Below are 18,810 nucleotides of genomic sequence, written 5' to 3'. Positions count from 1 at the left end.
AGTAAATATGAATGCTCTTAACCTGAACAGTATTTTCTCTGCAGTCCTGTCCTGCCAAGCACAATCACAACAATATTCTACCATCCAAGTCTGCCGATATCGGCGAGACGTGCTATAAAGCCAAAATGGCAGTAGGCAGATGCTCTGGTCTCACCCACTTCGGGTTGGGCGGTGCCCTTTCCAGCTCGCGTCTGTTTCAAGTTCTAGTTGCGTTTTTCAAAACTCAGGCCTTTCCCTCCAAGCAGTGCTTCACTTTGAAAGCACCCATTTGCGCTCTGCTGGACGTGGCTTTATTTAAGTACTCGTAGTACATTCCTTGTCATTTTAGAGGTGGAGACTCAAGGCCGAGAAAATGAATTGTTGATAATCCACCATTAATCCATGTCTTTGCGCTTGATTGGAGCCGATTCTGTCTTAACCACATTCACTGGCTCAAACCTGGCTAATGCTGGTTGAAATGGCAGTTACAAACAAAGCGTTTCCCTTCCAGCTTGCTCGCCCGGATTCTTCAAACAAGATGTCGCCAACAGCGCCTGCTTGAAGTGTCCCTTGCACACGCTACCTTCTTCGGAAGGCTCCACTTTGTGTCGTTGTGAGGAAGGCTACTTCCGGGCTGCAAGCGATCCGGTGTCCATGTCGTGCACAAGTAAGTAAGAAACAGAATTGGGGCTGGGGGTGATTGTGCTAGGAAGGATTGCTTTTATCCCTCTTCCGGACTGGACAGTACAGTCTGTGTGTATCAGATCTTGGAAAGGGAGCAATGCTCATTTATTCACTCCGATGGCAGAACCTACACTTTTGTGACTTTTGCCTCCGTTTGGTGAAGCAATTCTGCAATTCAAAAAAACTTGGATTGACTTCTACAGTTTTGCTTTGTCCATATCCACCGAAGGAAGCAAGGAGCAAACGCAGAATAGAAGAGGAAGGAAAGGCACCAGGAGATAAAAGGCAGAGAGATACACAATGGAAACCTAGAGCAAATGTGCAGTTAATCAGTTAAATTGCTCGTTTAAGTAATCATCTTTGGGCATTGCATCCCATATATCCGGGCATGATTTTTTTTTTCAATTATTCTTTTTGTCTCCTATTTGACAGAACCCCCCTCTGCTCCTCGCGGGGTGACGGCAATCGGTCTGGGTGCTAAAGTCAAGCTGCATTGGTCTCCACCCCAGAACACGGGGGGCCGCCAAGACGTCACCTATCGAGTATCGTGCGAACAGTGCTGGCCAGACATAGGGGATTGCCGGCCTTGTGACACCATTCTCCGCTATTCAGACAATCCAAACCGACTCACTGGCACTTCTTTGACGATTAGTGATCTTGAGCCACATGTAAACTACACTTTCACCGTGGAAGCTCATAATGGAGTGTCCTCCTTCAGTACCCAGCGCAGCTATGGAGTCACTAGCATCAGTGTCAATCAGACAGGTAAAGGTCTTGGCTACTGTAACCAGATGAAAGCAATGGGATCTAGTGATAACGGTGAGATGCCTATTGCCCAGGGCTCTTAGTTCGTAGCCCCTTGGTGGAATTAAGACAGGCTACAGTTCTTTGATTCTTTGCTATTTGAGGAGACTCTGTTGGTCATCTAGTTCTACATCAAAATAGATAACTTTGTAATATAGTTTTCAAATCCCTCAGTTTTAAAAGACCGTGGTCTTCCGAAAACAAAATTGGCAAAGCCACTTAAGATAGTTATATGAAAAGGTTCATGTGGCTCAAATCCAAATTCTAATCATGGCTACAGAATGGGGAAAGTTTTCTCATTTGGGACAGCCTCTTTCCACGTTACGAAGCACTCAAGTAAATGAGATGTCCCCTACCGAAAGGGAGCAGTTTTTGATTCTGGAAATCCAGCGTGGGCTGATAGATAATTAATGTCCTCGTATCTGGCAAAGGCAATTATGGGAAAGGCATAACCGGCTACGTGCGGATTTTGTCAGCCCTTCTTCTTCCTCTTCCTCGTTGCTCAGAACCACCAAGAGTAACTTCGGTGACCATGGACAGTCGCACCGCTACCAGTTTAACGTTATCTTGGACTGTCCCTCCTCGCCAACAGAGCCACGTTTGGAAGTACCAGGTTACTTACAAGAAGAAGGTATAACTCTCTGCCACCCTTGCAACGTCCTTTGGGGGGCTGGTATTTTGGAGTGGTAGAAAAAGTGACCACAAGGGCGCTTTTTTTTTTTTTTTGGTTTCAGAAGGATGAAAACAGCTACTCAGTCCTACGCTCCGAAGGAAACTCAGTCACCCTCCATAAGCTGACTCCCAAGACCAAGTACCTGGTGAGCGTCCAGGCGCTGACTCAGGAGGGTCACGGAGCCCACAGCATGGAGCATGAGTTTGAAACACTCCCTGAAAGTGAGTTTGCTTTGGGGGTTTACCCCCCGCCCCAGGGAAAATAAATACAATATTGGGGCAGAGTTACCACTTGAGAACCACCTATCCTGGGGAATTTGTGTTTTAAACAAGCTTCCCACCCGCACTCTTGTCTCCGTAGCTTCCGAGGGTGCGAACACTGCCGCCGTCCTCGGAGGGTCCATTGCTGGCTTTATCCTCATGCTGGCTGTCGTCGTGATAGTTTTTCTCGTCATTCGACAGAGGTTTGTGTATTATTGTAAGGTTTTGTTTCTTTCAAACACGAGGAAGTTTTGGTGGGCTGAAAACGGCCTATTTCCCATATTTTTGTCCTCCACTGTAACACGCTCTGCAGTTATTGAAACAATACAAATCTTATGCCCAGAGAAGAGAGCAGGCGGTGGTTGAAATGTCTCAAAGCCCTTTCAGTTGCCTCACTCCAACCTTTTTTTTTTTTTTTTTGGCCAGCAACTGCACTTCCCAGGTGATTATTTTCTAGCTTTTTTTTTTTTTTTTGTGCTGGAAATGTAGAATTCCGTCCAGAGGATCCGGAATCTAGACCAACATCTAGCCTTTTGGGAAATGTCTGTCAGATTAATCTCTCTTGGGTTTGCCACAAGAATTACAGTAGAAGAAAGCATGCTAAGTTAGAGATAGGCCTTTTATCCGGTTTTTAAACCTGCAAGAAAATTAAGATTAATCTTAGGCCCAGTGCAGCAGCTGAGATTGATAAGTATCTCCTGGGGCTTCTACTGAAGACAGCCCCCCTAGTTTTAATAACAATGGAGGAGGAGGAAGACTACAAAACAGACTTCTTTAATCCAAATGTGTGTCTGTGGGAAGAGCTGAAGACTTTGCTGTCTTTCAGGAGCTATCAGTTAACCCTTCAATTTCTTTTAGGAAAAAGAATTCGCGGGCCCGGCAAACTTCAGAAGATGTTTACTTCTCCAAGGCTGGTGAGTATTAGTCACTGGTTGTATGACTGCACTAGGAAAATTGAACAAAACTGGGACACTGCACGTTTTGGAAAGGATCCAAAATACAGTAATCCATTTAGGCAGGCCCCGAGTAGGAATATTCATTCTTCATATTTTTTTTAAAAGAAAAAACGTCTTCACCTCTTTCCATCCACTCACTAAGAGGCAGACCCTAGAGAGAGGCTGGGTTGGGGTCTGACCGAGCAGTGGAGTTTCTCTCCAAATCCTTGAGGTGCTATTCCTGTTTTTTTATCCTCTGATTCTGCAGATCAGCTCAAACCCCTGAAGACTTATGTGGATCCCCACACCTACGAAGACCCCAATCAGGCGGTCCTGAAGTTCACCACCGAGATCCACCCTTCCAGCGTTTCCCGACAGAAAGTGATTGGAGCAGGTACGGATTCCAATCCTCTCAAACAGGGCAGGGAATAGAACGTGGCTGCCTTCTGCCGGGGCAGTTTGGGTTCGTTCAAGGTGTTTGTATTTATTCAGAAAAGGAATCTTCCCATCCCATCACAAATTCTTCAGAAAGATTATTTTAACACCTCTGTTTTTCCTCTGTTAGGAGAATTTGGTGAAGTTTATAAAGGCATTCTGAAAACTGGCAAGAAGGAGATCCCTGTGGCCATAAAGACGCTGAAGTCGGGTTACACCGAAAAACAACGCATTGACTTTTTGAGCGAGGCAAGCATCATGGGACAATTCTGCCACCACAACATCATTCATCTGGAAGGAGTTGTCTCCAAATGTAAGTGCTGGATAGAATCCTAGCTTGTTCTTGGTTTCTGGCTCCAAGACATTACTCTCCCCCCCCCCCCGGCAGCGATTAACAAATGAGATCTTGAGTGGGTTTTTTTCCTTTTCTTTCCAGATAAGCCTTTCATGATCATCACCGAATACATGGAGAACGGTGCCCTGGATAAATTCCTACGGGTAGGTCTACACCAGTGGTTCTCAACCTTTTTAATGCCGCGACCCCCCCCAATTGGTCGTAAGTCGAGGACTACTCAACCGGTCGTAAGTCGAGGACTACTCCACTGGTGCAGCACCGTTGTTTGCAGAATGGGACTTTTGGCGGGCTCAGCAGGGCAGAGACAGCCTGGACAATTCCTATGGGCTTTTGAAAGCCAATAGAATTAGATTCTATTCAAGAGAGTCTATTCTATTGGCTTTCGAAAGCCAATAGAATAAAAGGGAGTAGCACAGCTAAGGAAAAGGGGGGGGAAATGGCGGAATGCGTTGTTTGGCAACCCCCGTGAAATGGTCGTTCGACCCCAAATGGGGTCCCGACCCACAGGTTGAGAATCACTGGTCTACACCCTTTCCCCTGCCAAACCTCTTTTCGTGTGTAAAGCAAGAGAGCCGATCCTTCCTTGTGAATCAACCCTTTCAAATGTTCAAAAGTGAAGAGGGCTGGAGGCTTGACTCGATCGTCTGTTTAAATCCTCCTCTCAGCCGATTAGCTGAATGCTTCTGAATGTTTGGTTCTGAATGCTTCCACTCTTTTATCCCACAGGAAAAAGATGGGGAGTTTTGTGTCATCCAGTTGGTGGGCATGCTGAGGGGAATTGCTTCCGGAATGAAATACTTGGCCAGCATGAACTACGTGCATCGGGATCTGGCTGCTCGCAATATCCTTGTGGACAGCCAGCTCGTCTGCAAAGTCTCCGATTTTGGTCTGTCCCGTGTCCTGGAGGATGATCCCGATGCTACTTATACCACCAGCGTAAGTGATCCCAGATGGCTGTCTTTTGCCTCTGAAGTGACGGATTGCCAAGATGACTGCGAAGAACAGGGAGAGCGCTACAGCTGAAGCAAAATGCCTAGAGCTAGGGATGGCATAAGTGAACCGTCACTAAGTTGAAGGAGAATCTGGAAAAAGAGAAGGGGATCTAAAAAGGAAGGTGTCAACAGATGAATTTATCTTATTCCACAGACTCCAGTGGGAGCCCAGTATGATAGGAAAGGGGGGTGGGGAATGAAGAAACGCCCCTTCCCAGGCTTGTAAACCAGAGGGAGTTGGCCCAGTCTCAGCCTGAAACTGATTTCTGTTCATTAACATCTGCCAAAGAGCTCTAACGCTTGCTAGAACTGCTGCTACCTCACTTTCCACTTCACATACGGTATATGGATGTTCTGGTCTAGCATGAGGATTGAATTCAATCACTTTGGTTTGTTAGCAAGATTTACGGCTTGTCATTGTACAAAAGCCAGGCCGCTAGTTTAGCAAATCATGATTCAAGCAAGTATGCCACCATACAAATACGTGAACCCTAGCAGAAGCCTAAGTGGGTAGGGCATATGTTTAGAAAACCAAAGATATTAAAGGTCTTTGAAGCTAGAGGACGACACTTTATTTATTTATAATGATTTATAAAGGTGATACACGTTCCTCTGTGATTTGCATCCTTCCAGCGTCCGTGTTTTTGATGGGCGGGTTTGCTTTTCCTCCCACTCAGGGCGGGAAAATCCCCATCCGATGGACAGCGCCTGAGGCCATCTCTCATCGCAAGTTCACCTCTGCCAGCGACGTCTGGAGCTACGGAATCGTGATGTGGGAGGTGATGTCCTACGGCGATCGGCCTTACTGGGAGCTCTCCAATCATGAGGTAGGCCCTCGGAGACCCCGGTGCCAGATTTAGCCCTGGCAAACGCCTGCATCGCCCCTCGACTCCTTCTAACACCCTTGCTTATAGAGTGGCCTAAAGACATTCCTGGTGATGGACAAGTCAGGAACAGAGGAAAGGGTCTTCCCGTTTTCTTCCAGCTGAAGAAAAAGCCTTTCCTTTCGACTGTAGTTGATTTCACCAGGCATTTATTTTAGAATCCTGGGGCTGGAAGGGACCTTGGAGATATTCTAGTCCATTCCAGGCAAATGGCTACGCAATCTTTTCTAGTGATGGATTCCCCCACAACTCCGGGCAGGAGGCTGTTTGCCACCCTCAGAGTCAGGAAAGCCCTCCTTTTGCTACCCTTGTCATCTCCTTGGGTCCTCTGGAGCAGACATCCACTTTGGAAGGGGCATGAAGAGTCCATCGTAGCCTCTCAAATTTTTGTAGCATTTTAAGGTTTCATTACACTTCAAAGACAGGATGTAAAACTAACACAAAAATCAAGCTAACACGCGTTAGTCCGGAAAATATACCTTTTCAGAGGACCGAGCCTCCGTTTGAAAAGGCAAGACAACATTCCGCAGATCAGTTCTACCTATTCAAAAGTATTAATGTGGGTCTTGTTAGTCCAGCTTAGCGAAAGGGTTTTGAAATTCCCGCGAGGAGGTGATGCGAATACTATCTGACCATCCGTTTTGCTGGAGGGTTATCTGAGCACTTTCTTTGGAAAGGCTGCCAATTGTGCCAACCGTCCCCTGTCCGAGCTTTTTGGGCATGGATGGTCTCCAGGCTCCCAACGGTAATTTTCTTTCCCAAATAGGTAATGAAAGCCATTAACGAGGGCTTCCGACTCCCTGCCCCCATGGAGTGTCCTTCTGCCATCTACCAGCTGATGATGCGATGCTGGCAACAAGAGAGAAGTCAGCGACCTAAATTCACTGACATCGTCAGCATCCTGGACAAGCTCATCCGCGCTCCCGAGTCACTCAAGACCTTAGCAGAGTTTGACCCTCGGTATGTCTTGCTCCCGAATCCTTGTACATTTCTTGCCGTTTGCAAAGTGTTGTCTACGCTCTTGGCTCTTGACCTAGAAGTATGTGTGTCAGAACAGGCCCAGAAATAAGAATGCTACCTTCGCTTCCCCAGATTCTCAGCCCTTTTTAAAGAAAACTTAAGAGCTGGGGCCCTTTTCTTTGTCTTTGAAGGATCTCCATCCGCTTACCCAGCACCAGCGGCTCAGAGGGGGTTCCTTTCCGAACTGTGGCAGAGTGGCTGGAGTCCATCAAAATGCACCAGTACACAGAGCACTTCCTAGAGGCTGGGTATAACGTCATTGAGAAGGTGGTGCAGATGACCAACGAGTGAGTGTGGCTTTGCAGGCATCTGTCCTGGGAAATGGGCCTTTGCTCGCTGAGCTCTCAACACACACACACACATACCCCAGGCTATCTCATTCCACTGTATTTGAAAATCTCTGTTCTGCTCCGTAGGAAGAATTTATATCATTCTTCTAAGATTTGTCTTAGCATCCGCTGGACTCCTTCTAAGGACATCCTTTTGCTTTACTTTTCAAACAGAAAACTAGACCTTTTCTTGCCAATTAACGATAAGCCTTTAGCAACAAGCAGGAAATGCACACGGTGCAAAAGTTTATGTGTCAATGGAAGAAGACGCTTTTCTTAATAAATCCATTCCAGGGAGGCTTAATGCCATTTTTCTTTCTGTTTGCATGAATGTCCTGAAGATGCTTTTTCAACTGTGGGACAGCCATGACCTGAATGTCTGAGACGCTCCATAGACATTCACATGAATGTAGCTTGGAAAATTATGTACTTGCATGCTTGGTTTTTCCATTTGTGTTCCCTTCACTGATGAGTTTACATTTGGTTTCCTGTATAAAATTCACTTAGGGGTAGCTGTGTATGAGAATGTCATGTGTTCACAATAAAGGAGGGTGAAATGATGACTTTCCCCTCCCCCCCAACAAAATATGCAGTACAGCAAATTCCATTTGCTCTGCCCGCTGTCTTCTTAGGAGCGAAGTCTCCAAAGACCTACCCTATAATTAAGCCATTTTATGCCGCCAGAAAAGCAAAAGTGGCTTATTAAAGGCAGCGGGATATTTGGCCTCTTTGGATCTCTGTAAGGGAATTTACAATCCCACTGCACAGAGGCTATAATATACAGCAAATGAATTATTACATGTTGCGACTGGCTATTTTAAAGGGGGGGGGAGTCTAAGCCAGTGGTGGCGAACCTATGGCACGGGTGTCAGAGGCGGCACTCAGAGCCCTCTCTGTGGGCACGTGCACCGTCGCCCCAGTCCTAGGCCTTCAGCTGGGCTTTATAAAACCTTTTCGCTTTAGGCCTCCACTGCTTTGTGCAAAAAAAAAAAAAAGGTTCAATCAGTCAATTTCAACTTCCCGCGGGGAAAAAAAAGGATCTTGCAAAGTTGGAATTGATTGATTGAACTTTTTAGTCCCACCCAGTCTGCTGTTACCATTGCAGCCACGCACACCCAATGGGCCACACCCACCCGGTACCCAACAATGCATAAGTGGGTTTTGGGTTACAGTTTGGGCCCTCGGTCTCTAAAAGGTTCGCCATCACTGGCCTAAGCTATCCAGTGGGCTCTAAAACGACAAGGTTCTCCGCTAATTCCTTTCGTCTCTTCTTCGTATCGCCAGGGACATCAAGAGAATCGGCGTGCGTCTACCAGGACACCAGAAGCGAATTGCCTACAGCCTCTTAGGATTGAAAGAACAAGTGACCACCATTGGCATTCCAATTTGAGCGGGAGAAATGGTATCCGACAGCGGTTGCTCGGCCGCCCTCTTTCGCTACCGTTCTTTGCTTGCTCAGTCTAGAACCATTCACAGACTTCCTGGTATATACTTGAAGTGGAGAATCAACTTGACCTCTCTCACCAAGAAGGCTGGCAGTTACAAGTGCCTCTCTGCCCTTCGGCTTCACAGTCCCATATTTATTGCCTGTCTTCTGAGGAATCTGGGAAATGCCTTATGCCACTTGATGGAAATATCCAGGACGGTGCCTTATTTCCTCACGCGCAGCAGCCATGGTGGCATTCTGCCAGCCTGACATCTGGCCTGGAAAGATCCTCAGGCTACTGAATGTTTGTACCCCCTCTTCCCCCCCCCTTCTTTCATCTCCTTTCTCCGTTTTGCTTCCCAAACCCTTGACTACTGCAACTGAGATCCTTGGTCCATCGCTGGCTGGCTGGCGTGCCACACTCTTTTGAGTTTTTTCCTGAAACAAAAGCCTGTTCCTCCTTCTCACATTCAAATATCTTGGGGTCTTTTTCTTGAACATTAAAAGTGGAGAAGTCCATAATTATAGCTTATATAGGAAGCTAGCTTTAATTGGATCAGCACCGTGCACATTTAGAAGACCACAGCAGTATAATAGGAACTGCTGGATATTCTGTTCTTGATTTTTTTTGCTGCTCTTCAGAGAGTTTTTCTTCTATATTTTTTACTCCTTTGCTCTTTAATGAACCTAACCTGGCACTTCCAAGAGACTGTACGCAGTCTTTGCCCAAGCCTCACCTTAAAGGTGATTTGCCAAGAATAATCCAGAGACCACTCTTTGCAAGTCAGCTTATTGTTATTTATTCTTCCTTCCTTCCAAACTGCTCCTTAAATGCACTCTTGACTTCTGGACAGTTATTCTTCCTTCATATCAATATTTCATTATTAATGTTAATTTATTTTTATATTTATTACTTTTTTTTTTTAAAAAAAGAACTGTTTCAATATTAAACATAATGCATATTTTTTAAAAAAAGAATTTACTTTTGTTCGGGCATAAATAATTCTCTAGCTGAAATAAAGTGATTTTATTCTTTCCCGATGTGTTAATGTGAGTAGGAGGGGTGTGGAATGGGAAAATATCAATACTAGAATTCAGATAGCTAACGAAGGGCGGGAGATTCGGGACCAATCAAGGCAAGGTACGATGCACTTATGTGTACCACATAATAAAGGAGCAGCAGCCTTTGCTAATGTGAACATGACTTCCTCCTTATCCGATTTCCGGAGGAATTAGAAATTTGATCTCCAGAGTATGATCTAACAGTACTGTTTTTTATATTGCCATGGAAACTGGAGGAGATCAACCCCGACTGCTCTTTAGAAGGCCAGATCCTGAAGTGGAAACTCAAGTAGTTTGGCCACCTAACGAGACGGAAGGACTCACTGGAGAAGGGCCTAATGCTGGGAAAGATGGAGGGCAATAGAAGAAGGGGACGACAGAGAACGATGGGGCTGGATGGAGTCACTGAAGTAATAGGCGTGAGTTTAAATGGACTCCAGAAGATGGTAGAGGACAGGAAGGCCTGGAGGAACGTTGTCCATGGGGTCGCGATGGGTCGGACACGACTTCGCAGGTAACAACAACAGTGGAAAACAGAGGGGAGTAGACTGCAGATTCACACACGTTGCCTACGGGAGAAGTCAAACTGTGAATATTCATTATCTGGTCATTTTACTGATTCCCAAAGCTCAACATGTGGGTATGCATCTCTGCAAGAGTTATTCAAACAATTTCGCCACCCATCTCACAATACAAAGGCTCCAGGAGAGAAGCATTGATGAAAACCTCAATTACTGCCCAAGCAATCACTTATTTCTTGGGATTTAACTTGGGGATGAATGTCTTAAAATCCCCGTCCTATCAAGGCAGGGGAAGGAAACTAAGGGAAGCTTCTCAACGAAAATCATTATATTGCCATCTTGGGAAATACACTTTAAACCAGTTCACTAGAGATGACTACAAGCTTTCTTGTTTTATTCAGTTTGATATTTAAGATTCAGCACTCCCCCCTCACCCTAATTTCAATTCCGTTTTTTACCACCATCCCGCTTTTTAATCCTAACTTAAGTTGGGGAGCCATCCTTTTTAATTAATTCCGGTTACTTTCTGCAAATAAACAGGAAGATGTAGAATACGTTGGGCTCAGTTAAGAGCTAGCACAGCAACCCGGGGCCTCCTTCTGTATCCCACTAAAAGTGTTCCAAGAGGAAATCACCTCCTTTGAAGAAAGGCCTTTGTGCAAGTCTGCAGGAATGCAGCATCCATGGGGAAGGTGCCACCCCCTCAACACGCCCAAGAAATACATCCCTGGGAGGGTGGGGGGCGCAGAGCTCACCCTCAATTTCTCTGCATATCACAGCACTTTAGGGCAACTTCAGCATCCTTGGCCATTCAGATAACTTTCCGAGAGAAGAGCAGAGAAGTGTGAAGTCATTTCCATTTGAAAAACAATGGGAAGTCGGCAATACCATGCCCCCCCTCTCCAACACACACACATACACTCATTTCCATATGAAAAACATTGGGAAGTCAGCAATACCAATGCCCCCTTCACACACACACACACACACACACACACACACACACACACACACACATACACGCATTTCCATATGAAAAACAATGGGGGCTTTTGTTTTTTGGAATAGATACAAAAGAACCTTAATGAAACTACCCATGTACAGAATTGTTTTGTTTCTCGCCTGCCTCGTGCCTTCAGTCGACCCTAACCCTAAACACACTGTGAAGATATGCTGGCCCAAAGGCCTATCGAGATGGGTGTCTGACCCCAGTTCTAATATTATGAGTGGGAACACTGGAATATTCTGATCGTACCAATCCCCTACAACAGTGGTTCTCAACCTTTTTAATGCCGCGACCCCCAACCGGTCGTAAGTTGAGGACTACTCAACCGGTCGTAAGTCGAGGACTACTCAACCGGTCGTAAGTTGAGGACTACTCAACTGGTCGTAAGTCGAGGACTACTCAACTGGTGCAGCACCGTTTGCAGAAGGGGACTTTTGGCGGGCTCAGCAGGGCAGAGACAGCCTGGACAACTCCTATTGGCTTTGGAAAGCCAATAGAATTAGAGTCTATTCAAGAGAGTCTCTTCTATTGGCTTTCAAAAGCCAATAGAATAAAAGGGAGTAGCACAGCTAAGGAAAAGGGGAGAAAAAATGGCAGACTGCGTTGTTTGGCGACCCCCGTGAAATGGTCGTTCGACCCCAAATGGGGTCCCGACCCACAGGTTGAGAACCACTGCCCTACAAGAATAAATTGACAAATACTGCTGGTGTTCGATACCACCTCAGCTTGATTAAGCGTGAAGGAAGCATGGTCAATAAAGTGGAAAATGTAAAGTAGAAGGAAGCAGATGGTGCAGACGGGGGGGGGCAGGAAATAGGCAGCTTTTAAGAAATACCCAGAACTGAACTCTGGTTGACCCAATGAGCTGGCATGACCACCATAGCCTCAAGCTGGATGAAAACTAGTTATCTGCTTCCAAGATATAGATATTCCTGCAGGATGCAGGTGTAAGCAATGTTCCCAAAGAACGAATACCGACACGTACTCTTGCAATCTCGCTTGGCTCTTCTTTTTTAATTAAGTGAAATTAGTTAAATAAACACGTACTTACTGGGAAACCTGTGCATTCTACCCTAGTGCCATTTTCCTTTCTGAAGAAGGGCCCAGTGATTATCATTCTTTGTAATGGAATAAAATACAGTAAAATCTCTTCAGCGCCTTGACTGTCTCACTTGGGGAATTTGCCCAACTGAAGGACCATACTCTTTCTTAATCTGCACGCATTCCTATCTGCATTATCAGCAGCATCCACTGTCAAGGCCAAGACAAATATTTGGATGAAAATGTACAGGACTGCAGAAGCTTTCCGTGGGGCTCTGAACTCAGTCTAAAAATAAGAAGCTCCAGCTTTGCCGGGCCTGCTGGGGATAGCAACCAAGAGAATTGGCAGCACGAAGCTGGGAGCCTCCAGGGAGAACAGCGGCAATTATTTACTTGGTGAGTTTGGGTACATTTTGCTCTGATCCAGTCAGCTGGCCAAAAATAGCTCAGTTCAGCCCCTGGTCTGTAGGGAGAAAAGACTAACTTGGACATTATGTCGCAGGAGACGAAGTGAGCCTCGTGCCACTGACCGGCCTTCACTTCAGAATTGTGGTCTTCTACTAGCTAGGCTACCAGACTCTGCATCTATTGAAAGGCAACTCCAGTGAGGAGGCGGGTGATATTTATCAAATTCTCGCTTTTGAAGAGAGAAAAACAATAATGGAATAGGGCATTCAATGAAGACTGAGCAAAAACAGTACTGGTCAGTCAGAAGTCTAGACTCAGAGACTCGGGAGCAATAAATAAAGAGCATATGTTTAAGGTCCATTGTAAGATAAGGTGAAAGAGGTTAATCAACCTCTGCAGTTATATTTTAACTTAAGAACAGCTCATCCCCATCTAAGAAAGAAAAGGCAATAGCAGCTCCCTCATATTTGTGGCTCTACTGGCCTGGCAGTCAACGCTCACGTCCCAAACAGTCTGGTCATTTTCTAAGGGCCATCAAACACCTACCTGCCTACCTGTCTCCAATTCTGCTGCCTGAGGTGGAGGGCGGAGAGAATAGCCTTGAGGGCCTAGTCCAGTGGTTCTCAACCTTTTTAATGCCGCGACCCCCAACCGGTTGTAAGTCAAGGACTACTCAACTGGTCGTAAGTCGAGGACTACTCAACTGGTGCAGCACCGTTTGCAGAAGGGGACTTTTGGCGGGCTCAGCAGGGCAGAGACAGCCTGGAAAATTCCTATTGGCTTTTGAAAGCCAATAGAATTAGACTCTATTCAAGAGAGTCTATTCCATTGGCTTTCAAAAGCCAATAGAATAAAAGGGAGTAGCACAGCTAAGGAAAAGGAGGGGAAAAATGGCGGACTGCGTTGTTTGGCGACCCCCGTGAAATAGTCGTTGGACCCCAAATGGGGTCCTGACCCACAGATTGAGAACCACTGTCCTAGACAGAGCCACTCTCAAGAAGACAAGAGTCGGTTAAAAGGGAATTGACTTTGAGTAAAGTCTCAGACAAGACCTCCCTGAGATAAAGAGAAGGAAGAAGGGAAGCTCCTTCAGACCTGCATGATCAGTGGTTCTCAACCTTTTTAATGCCGTAACCCCCCAACTGGTCGTAAGTTGAGGACTACTCAACTGGTGCAGCACCGTTTGCAGAATGGGACTTTTGGTGGGCTCAGCAGGGCAGAGACAGCCTGGACAATTCCTATGGGCTTTGGAAAGCCAATAGAATTAGACTCTATTCAAGAGAGTCTATTCTATTGGCTTTCCAAAGCCAATAGAATAAAAGGGAGTAGCACAGCTAAGGAAAAGGGGGGGAAAATGGCGGACTGCGTTGTTTGGCGACCCCCCGTGAAATGGTCGTTCGACCCTAAATGGGGTCCTGCAGGCCAGTTTAGTTGACTGTGTTCAGCAGGTCAGCGGTTCAAATCTCACCGGCTCATGGTTGACTCAGCCTTCGGACCCAGATTGTTGGGGGCAGTGTAAATATATATATACATTGCTTACTGGTGTACACCGCTTAGAGAGTGCTTGCACTTAAAACGGTATATAAGTCTCATAAATAAATAAACAAATAAATAAACCACTGTGCAAGATTCTGCAGTTATAGCTGTACAATGAACGTGACCTTCTTCGTGACACTGGCTTCCTGGGCCAAGCCACCTTGAACAGCTGACACGTTTATAGATCTGGGACTGGCTACTTATTTCAAGTTTACTATAGCTTCCCCCCCTCACACACACACACAAATGGCCTATAGCTAAAAGGCAGAGCTGTAATGTGACTCCTCTTAACAAAAGAACAGCAAATTGTACGAATCTCCTTATGCCCTACAAGACTTCCTGGATTCCATTCTTCCTTTCTTTTTTCCTTTGTAACAGCCCTTACCGGTGACCTCATTGCAAACCAAACTTCTGGCTGAATCATATCTCCTCCTCGGTAAAGAATGTTTAATCCCGTCACACCATCTCCTTTCTGATCGCTCATTACTTGTTCATAAAGTGCTTCCAGCAACCAGACGTAAAGACTTTTAAGCAAGCGTATGTATTAGTATCATTATAATGAGGGAATCTGTAATCCAAAATATAAACAGGACAGCCCAAGAGGAAGGAGTGAGACAACCCGTGAAACAAGATGGTTAATCATTCAAAGAACCACAAAACGTAAGGGCTGGAAGAGACCTTAAAGATCATCTAGTCCAATCCTGCCTAGCATATAGAAATTCACTGCTGTGATCTCCGTGACGGTTGACCGTATTGCTGGTGGACACAACTCCAGCAAAGGAAAACCCAGGGCTCTCCAAGACCTTCTGTTCTACTCTTGAAAAGCTGGACCCCTTAGGAAATGTCCCATCAATCCCGGCTCCCTTCTAACTTAAACCTGGAACAACACTGAGCAACTCTCCTTCTTTACATGAAAGCCCTTCAGATACTTGAAAGCAGCTATCCTGTCTCCAGTTAGCCTTCCATTTTTAGGCTAAGCATCTCCAACACTTCCAAAGATTCCCCCTAAGATATTCCTTCCCTTGTCATCTTAATAATAAAGTAATAAAGTTGGAAGGGACCTTGGAGGTCATCGAGTCCTCTGGATAGGTTCCAATTTCTCACTGACCTTCTCGATTATAATATCCTATGTGTGCTCCTAAATGAAGGGAACAAGCAAGTTATCCTTCACTTTACACACCTGTTGGTACTCCCAAGATTTAAACTCTTGTTTCTTGCAGCTACATTGCACTGGAGCAGTGGTTCTCCACCTGTGGGTCGGGACCCCATTTGGGGTCAAATGACCATTTCACGGGGGTCGCCAAACAAGGCAGTCCGCCATTTTTTTCCCTTTTCCCTAGCTGTCCTACTCCCTCTTATTGGTGGCCACACCCACTTGGGGGTCACCACAACATGGGGAACTGTATTATGGGGTCACGGCATTAGAAAGGTTGAGAACCACTGCACTGGAGGCTAATAATTCAGTTTGACATCCAGGGCACTCATATCTTTGGCAGGTACTGCTATCCTGTACCATCTCCCCCATCCCATAACGATGCCTTCAATTTTTCCTACATAAACACAGAATTCTCTCTCTGCCCCCACTGAAATTTATCTTACTAGCTCTTTTTTTATGTTTGCAAGTTTCTCCTAAATCTTCTTTGAATACCAGAGGATCTAGAACCGACTACTGCTAGGCAACACTCAGTACCTCCTTAAATATGGAAAGAACGTGGCCAACAAATAAATATGGCCAACAACGTGCCCTTGTTGAGCAGGGCTATTCAACCCAAATCATGGAATGGCAATCTTGTTTACTCTGTTTACTTCTGTTTACTTCTGTTTACTTCTCTACAATAATCTCATGGAGAGTGTCAAATGCTTTGCAGATGTCAAGATACAATACATACGCTACATTCCCACAGTCAACTTTGGGCCTCCAACAGTCTTGGATGGCAGCATTCATTCTCCATGTCTAATTTAGGGGTTTTATTGTCATGCATTTCATAACGTGGACGGTTATACACCATTGGAAGACATGAAGGATCAGGTTAGAAACAGACTGTCATGGAAAAAAATCTATCTAATGATTTATAATAAATCTTTCCTATATTTTTTGTATTTATTTTTGGATGCCTCCAAGTCCTGGGCATTGTACTTCTTTCCCTTTCCTACAGGATTCCCAAATCCTCTTCTTTTGCAAAAGATCATAGGGCCTTCCTCAGTTTCTGGATCCAATTATGGATCCAGTGACATCGGGGCAGGGGGGAATTGGGATCTGTTGAAACTCCCCCCCCCAAAAAAAGGAATTCAAATTGATGGGCTGGGTCTTTACCACCTGATTCTTCCATCCTTCTGCCCCTCCCAGCTTGTGGGGCTTTTTAATACTGCAATTCCATGACAAGTGCTTCTTGTGTTTCACTCAGGAAATCCTAACTCCTTCACCTTCTCTTCCAGGAAGTGGATCAGCCTTCACTTGTCATCCTCAGAGAGGAAATCAAACATGGCACATCTGCTGAAAAGTTTTACCTCCACATTCTTCAGAGGAAATGGGGGGGGGGAAGGTTCGTCTTGATCTTCCCCAACAAATTCCAGTTTGTTCTCCCTGCTTGCTTGTTTGAAGATCACACTCATTTGAAATGTGTGTTGTGTATTATTGGGGGACCAGATCAGTGATGGAATGCTTCTTCTCAAACGCTTGGCTCCGTATTTCAAAGCAAAACATTTGCTTTTCACAGTAATTCTCACACGGCATTTTTGAAAGCCTGGCTTCCAATAGAAAAATGCTGATTTAGTTTCTTCTCCGAGGCTCTGTAGGGCTGAAAGCATGAAAACAAACTTCCTTTTCCACAAGGAGGCTGAGAAAGGAAGTCCAGCAGCCATTCCCCGGGGAATGAGCCAAGCTGAAATGAGCAGGGATCTGTGCAAAAGGAAATGGCTTGATCTGTGACATTTTCTAATGCAACGCAAAAAAAAAAAAAAAAAAGATAGCCAACTTTAAATCTAATCGCTAAGAGAAATCCGCTGTCCCAGGAAACAAAAAGGGAAGAACAACAATTTCTTGAAAAGCTACCAAGTCAAGGTTCCAGGATCTGAAGAATGGAAGTTTCAGCCTTTTAGGATCTTGAAAGATGACTCTCTGTGTGCTCTCCCGGCTCCAGCTTGGTCTTGATCCACCTGTTTGTGACTCACCTCCTTGGCTTGTGTTCCTTTGCCGGCAGGCGCCTTCGTGATACGCTTTTTATTACCTTTTATTTATTGTATTAGCACTTCATTTTAGGGGGTGAGATGAACTCTGGTTATTAGGAACAACAGAGGCAGGGACAGGAACAACGCAACAAAAGAGGAATCTCAGAGAGATAAAGCACTTTCCCAACTTCACGGTTGCATAAAAATGACAGCATGTGAAGGAAAAGTAGGTTTTCCTTTAAAAGAAAAAAAAACAAACATTCAGGAGTCTCCAAACATCTCCCCAAACTGAGAGAAACAGAAAAAGCCATGGATTTAAAGCACGTTTTCCTTCGGTGCAAGGTTGCACTCATGCCATTTCATACAGCGAGGTCAAACTGAATGCAGAGACCCACTTCGCTCACTCCTTTGCCGCTGATGCTCTGAGGGTCTCTCTCTGTTGGGAGATTCAGAGAGCCAGTTTTGGGGAAACCAAAGTCAACAAAGCATGCTTCTCAAAAAGAAAAGGAAAGAAAAAGGAGGAAAGAATGGAAGCTGAGATAGCCTGTATCAAACACTTTTGAAAGATGAGCCCTTGGCACAGCATTTTTTCTCTGTCTGATTAAATAAATAAATAAAAATCAGATTTCTCTAGTTTACCCAAAATACAAATTAAGTATGTTGATTAAGGAATGTGCAATACACTTCTTCCCAAAAAAAAAAATCTACTAAGGGGTGGGGAAGGAGGAGGGTAGAGGAAATGAGTAATTGTGGTTTTTCCAAGGCAACGAAGCCTTCTGTTCATATACCAAGAGACTGAGTAGCTTCCCCAGGTTGCTTTATTACAAAGCATCATTCCCGCCGTGAAAAACAAACTGCATAAAATTAGAAGGCGGCAAGAGTCCACTGCAGAAGCTCATTTAGGTGATTTAACCATATAGGTCTCTTTCTACTCAGCAGCCGCCACACAACGCAGATGCCTATTTCAGACAGGTCTGTAGCCAGAAACCTCATTTCCTAAGACTGGATTCGTGAGTTTTCTTTCAGGAACCAGCCACTATTGAGCCAAAATGGAGAAGGACAGTTCCTCCCCAGCCCAAAGAAAACAACTAGATGCCTTCGAAGCTCTGTCACTCAGACAAACGGATGTCAATGTTCTGCCACAACCCACTCAGTTGAGTACCTAAGGCCTCTACAAATATGCCCCTAAACAGTGAGATGGCAAGACATGTTACTCCCCGAAAAGTGGAACGGCAGCTTCTATGTTCTCTGGCTCTGACCAAGCCCTGCTTGCTTCCCTTTGACACTTCCCC

At 45.3% G+C, this 18,810-nt stretch overlaps 1 protein-coding gene across 1 annotated transcript in view; it reads left to right on the top strand.

Moving 5' to 3' along the window:
• Window positions 1-9,812, top strand: part of EPHA2 (EPH receptor A2) — a 28,342-nt gene extending 18,530 nt beyond the window's left edge. Inside the window, exons 4-17 of the mRNA XM_039367342.1 lie at window positions 491-646; window positions 1,096-1,428; window positions 1,974-2,098; window positions 2,202-2,361; window positions 2,501-2,603; window positions 3,259-3,314; window positions 3,604-3,729; window positions 3,901-4,083; window positions 4,207-4,268; window positions 4,852-5,061; window positions 5,795-5,944; window positions 6,768-6,961; window positions 7,153-7,308; window positions 8,635-9,812. Of these exons, the coding sequence (XP_039223276.1) occupies window positions 491-646; window positions 1,096-1,428; window positions 1,974-2,098; window positions 2,202-2,361; window positions 2,501-2,603; window positions 3,259-3,314; window positions 3,604-3,729; window positions 3,901-4,083; window positions 4,207-4,268; window positions 4,852-5,061; window positions 5,795-5,944; window positions 6,768-6,961; window positions 7,153-7,308; window positions 8,635-8,740 (2,120 nt within the window). The 3' untranslated portion in view covers window positions 8,741-9,812. The remainder of the gene's footprint in view (window positions 1-490; window positions 647-1,095; window positions 1,429-1,973; window positions 2,099-2,201; window positions 2,362-2,500; window positions 2,604-3,258; window positions 3,315-3,603; window positions 3,730-3,900; window positions 4,084-4,206; window positions 4,269-4,851; window positions 5,062-5,794; window positions 5,945-6,767; window positions 6,962-7,152; window positions 7,309-8,634) is intronic.
• Window positions 9,813-18,810: the final 8,998 nt, after the last annotated feature.

The sequence above is a fragment of the Crotalus tigris genome, unplaced genomic scaffold (assembly GCF_016545835.1).
Source record: "Crotalus tigris isolate CLP2741 ecotype Arizona unplaced genomic scaffold, ASM1654583v1 scf7180000020588.15403103151:6194809, whole genome shotgun sequence".
Lineage (NCBI taxonomy): Eukaryota > Metazoa > Chordata > Lepidosauria > Squamata > Viperidae > Crotalus > Crotalus tigris.
The sequence above is the reverse complement of the archived record's forward strand: the minus strand, read 5'-3'. Positions and strand labels throughout refer to the sequence as shown.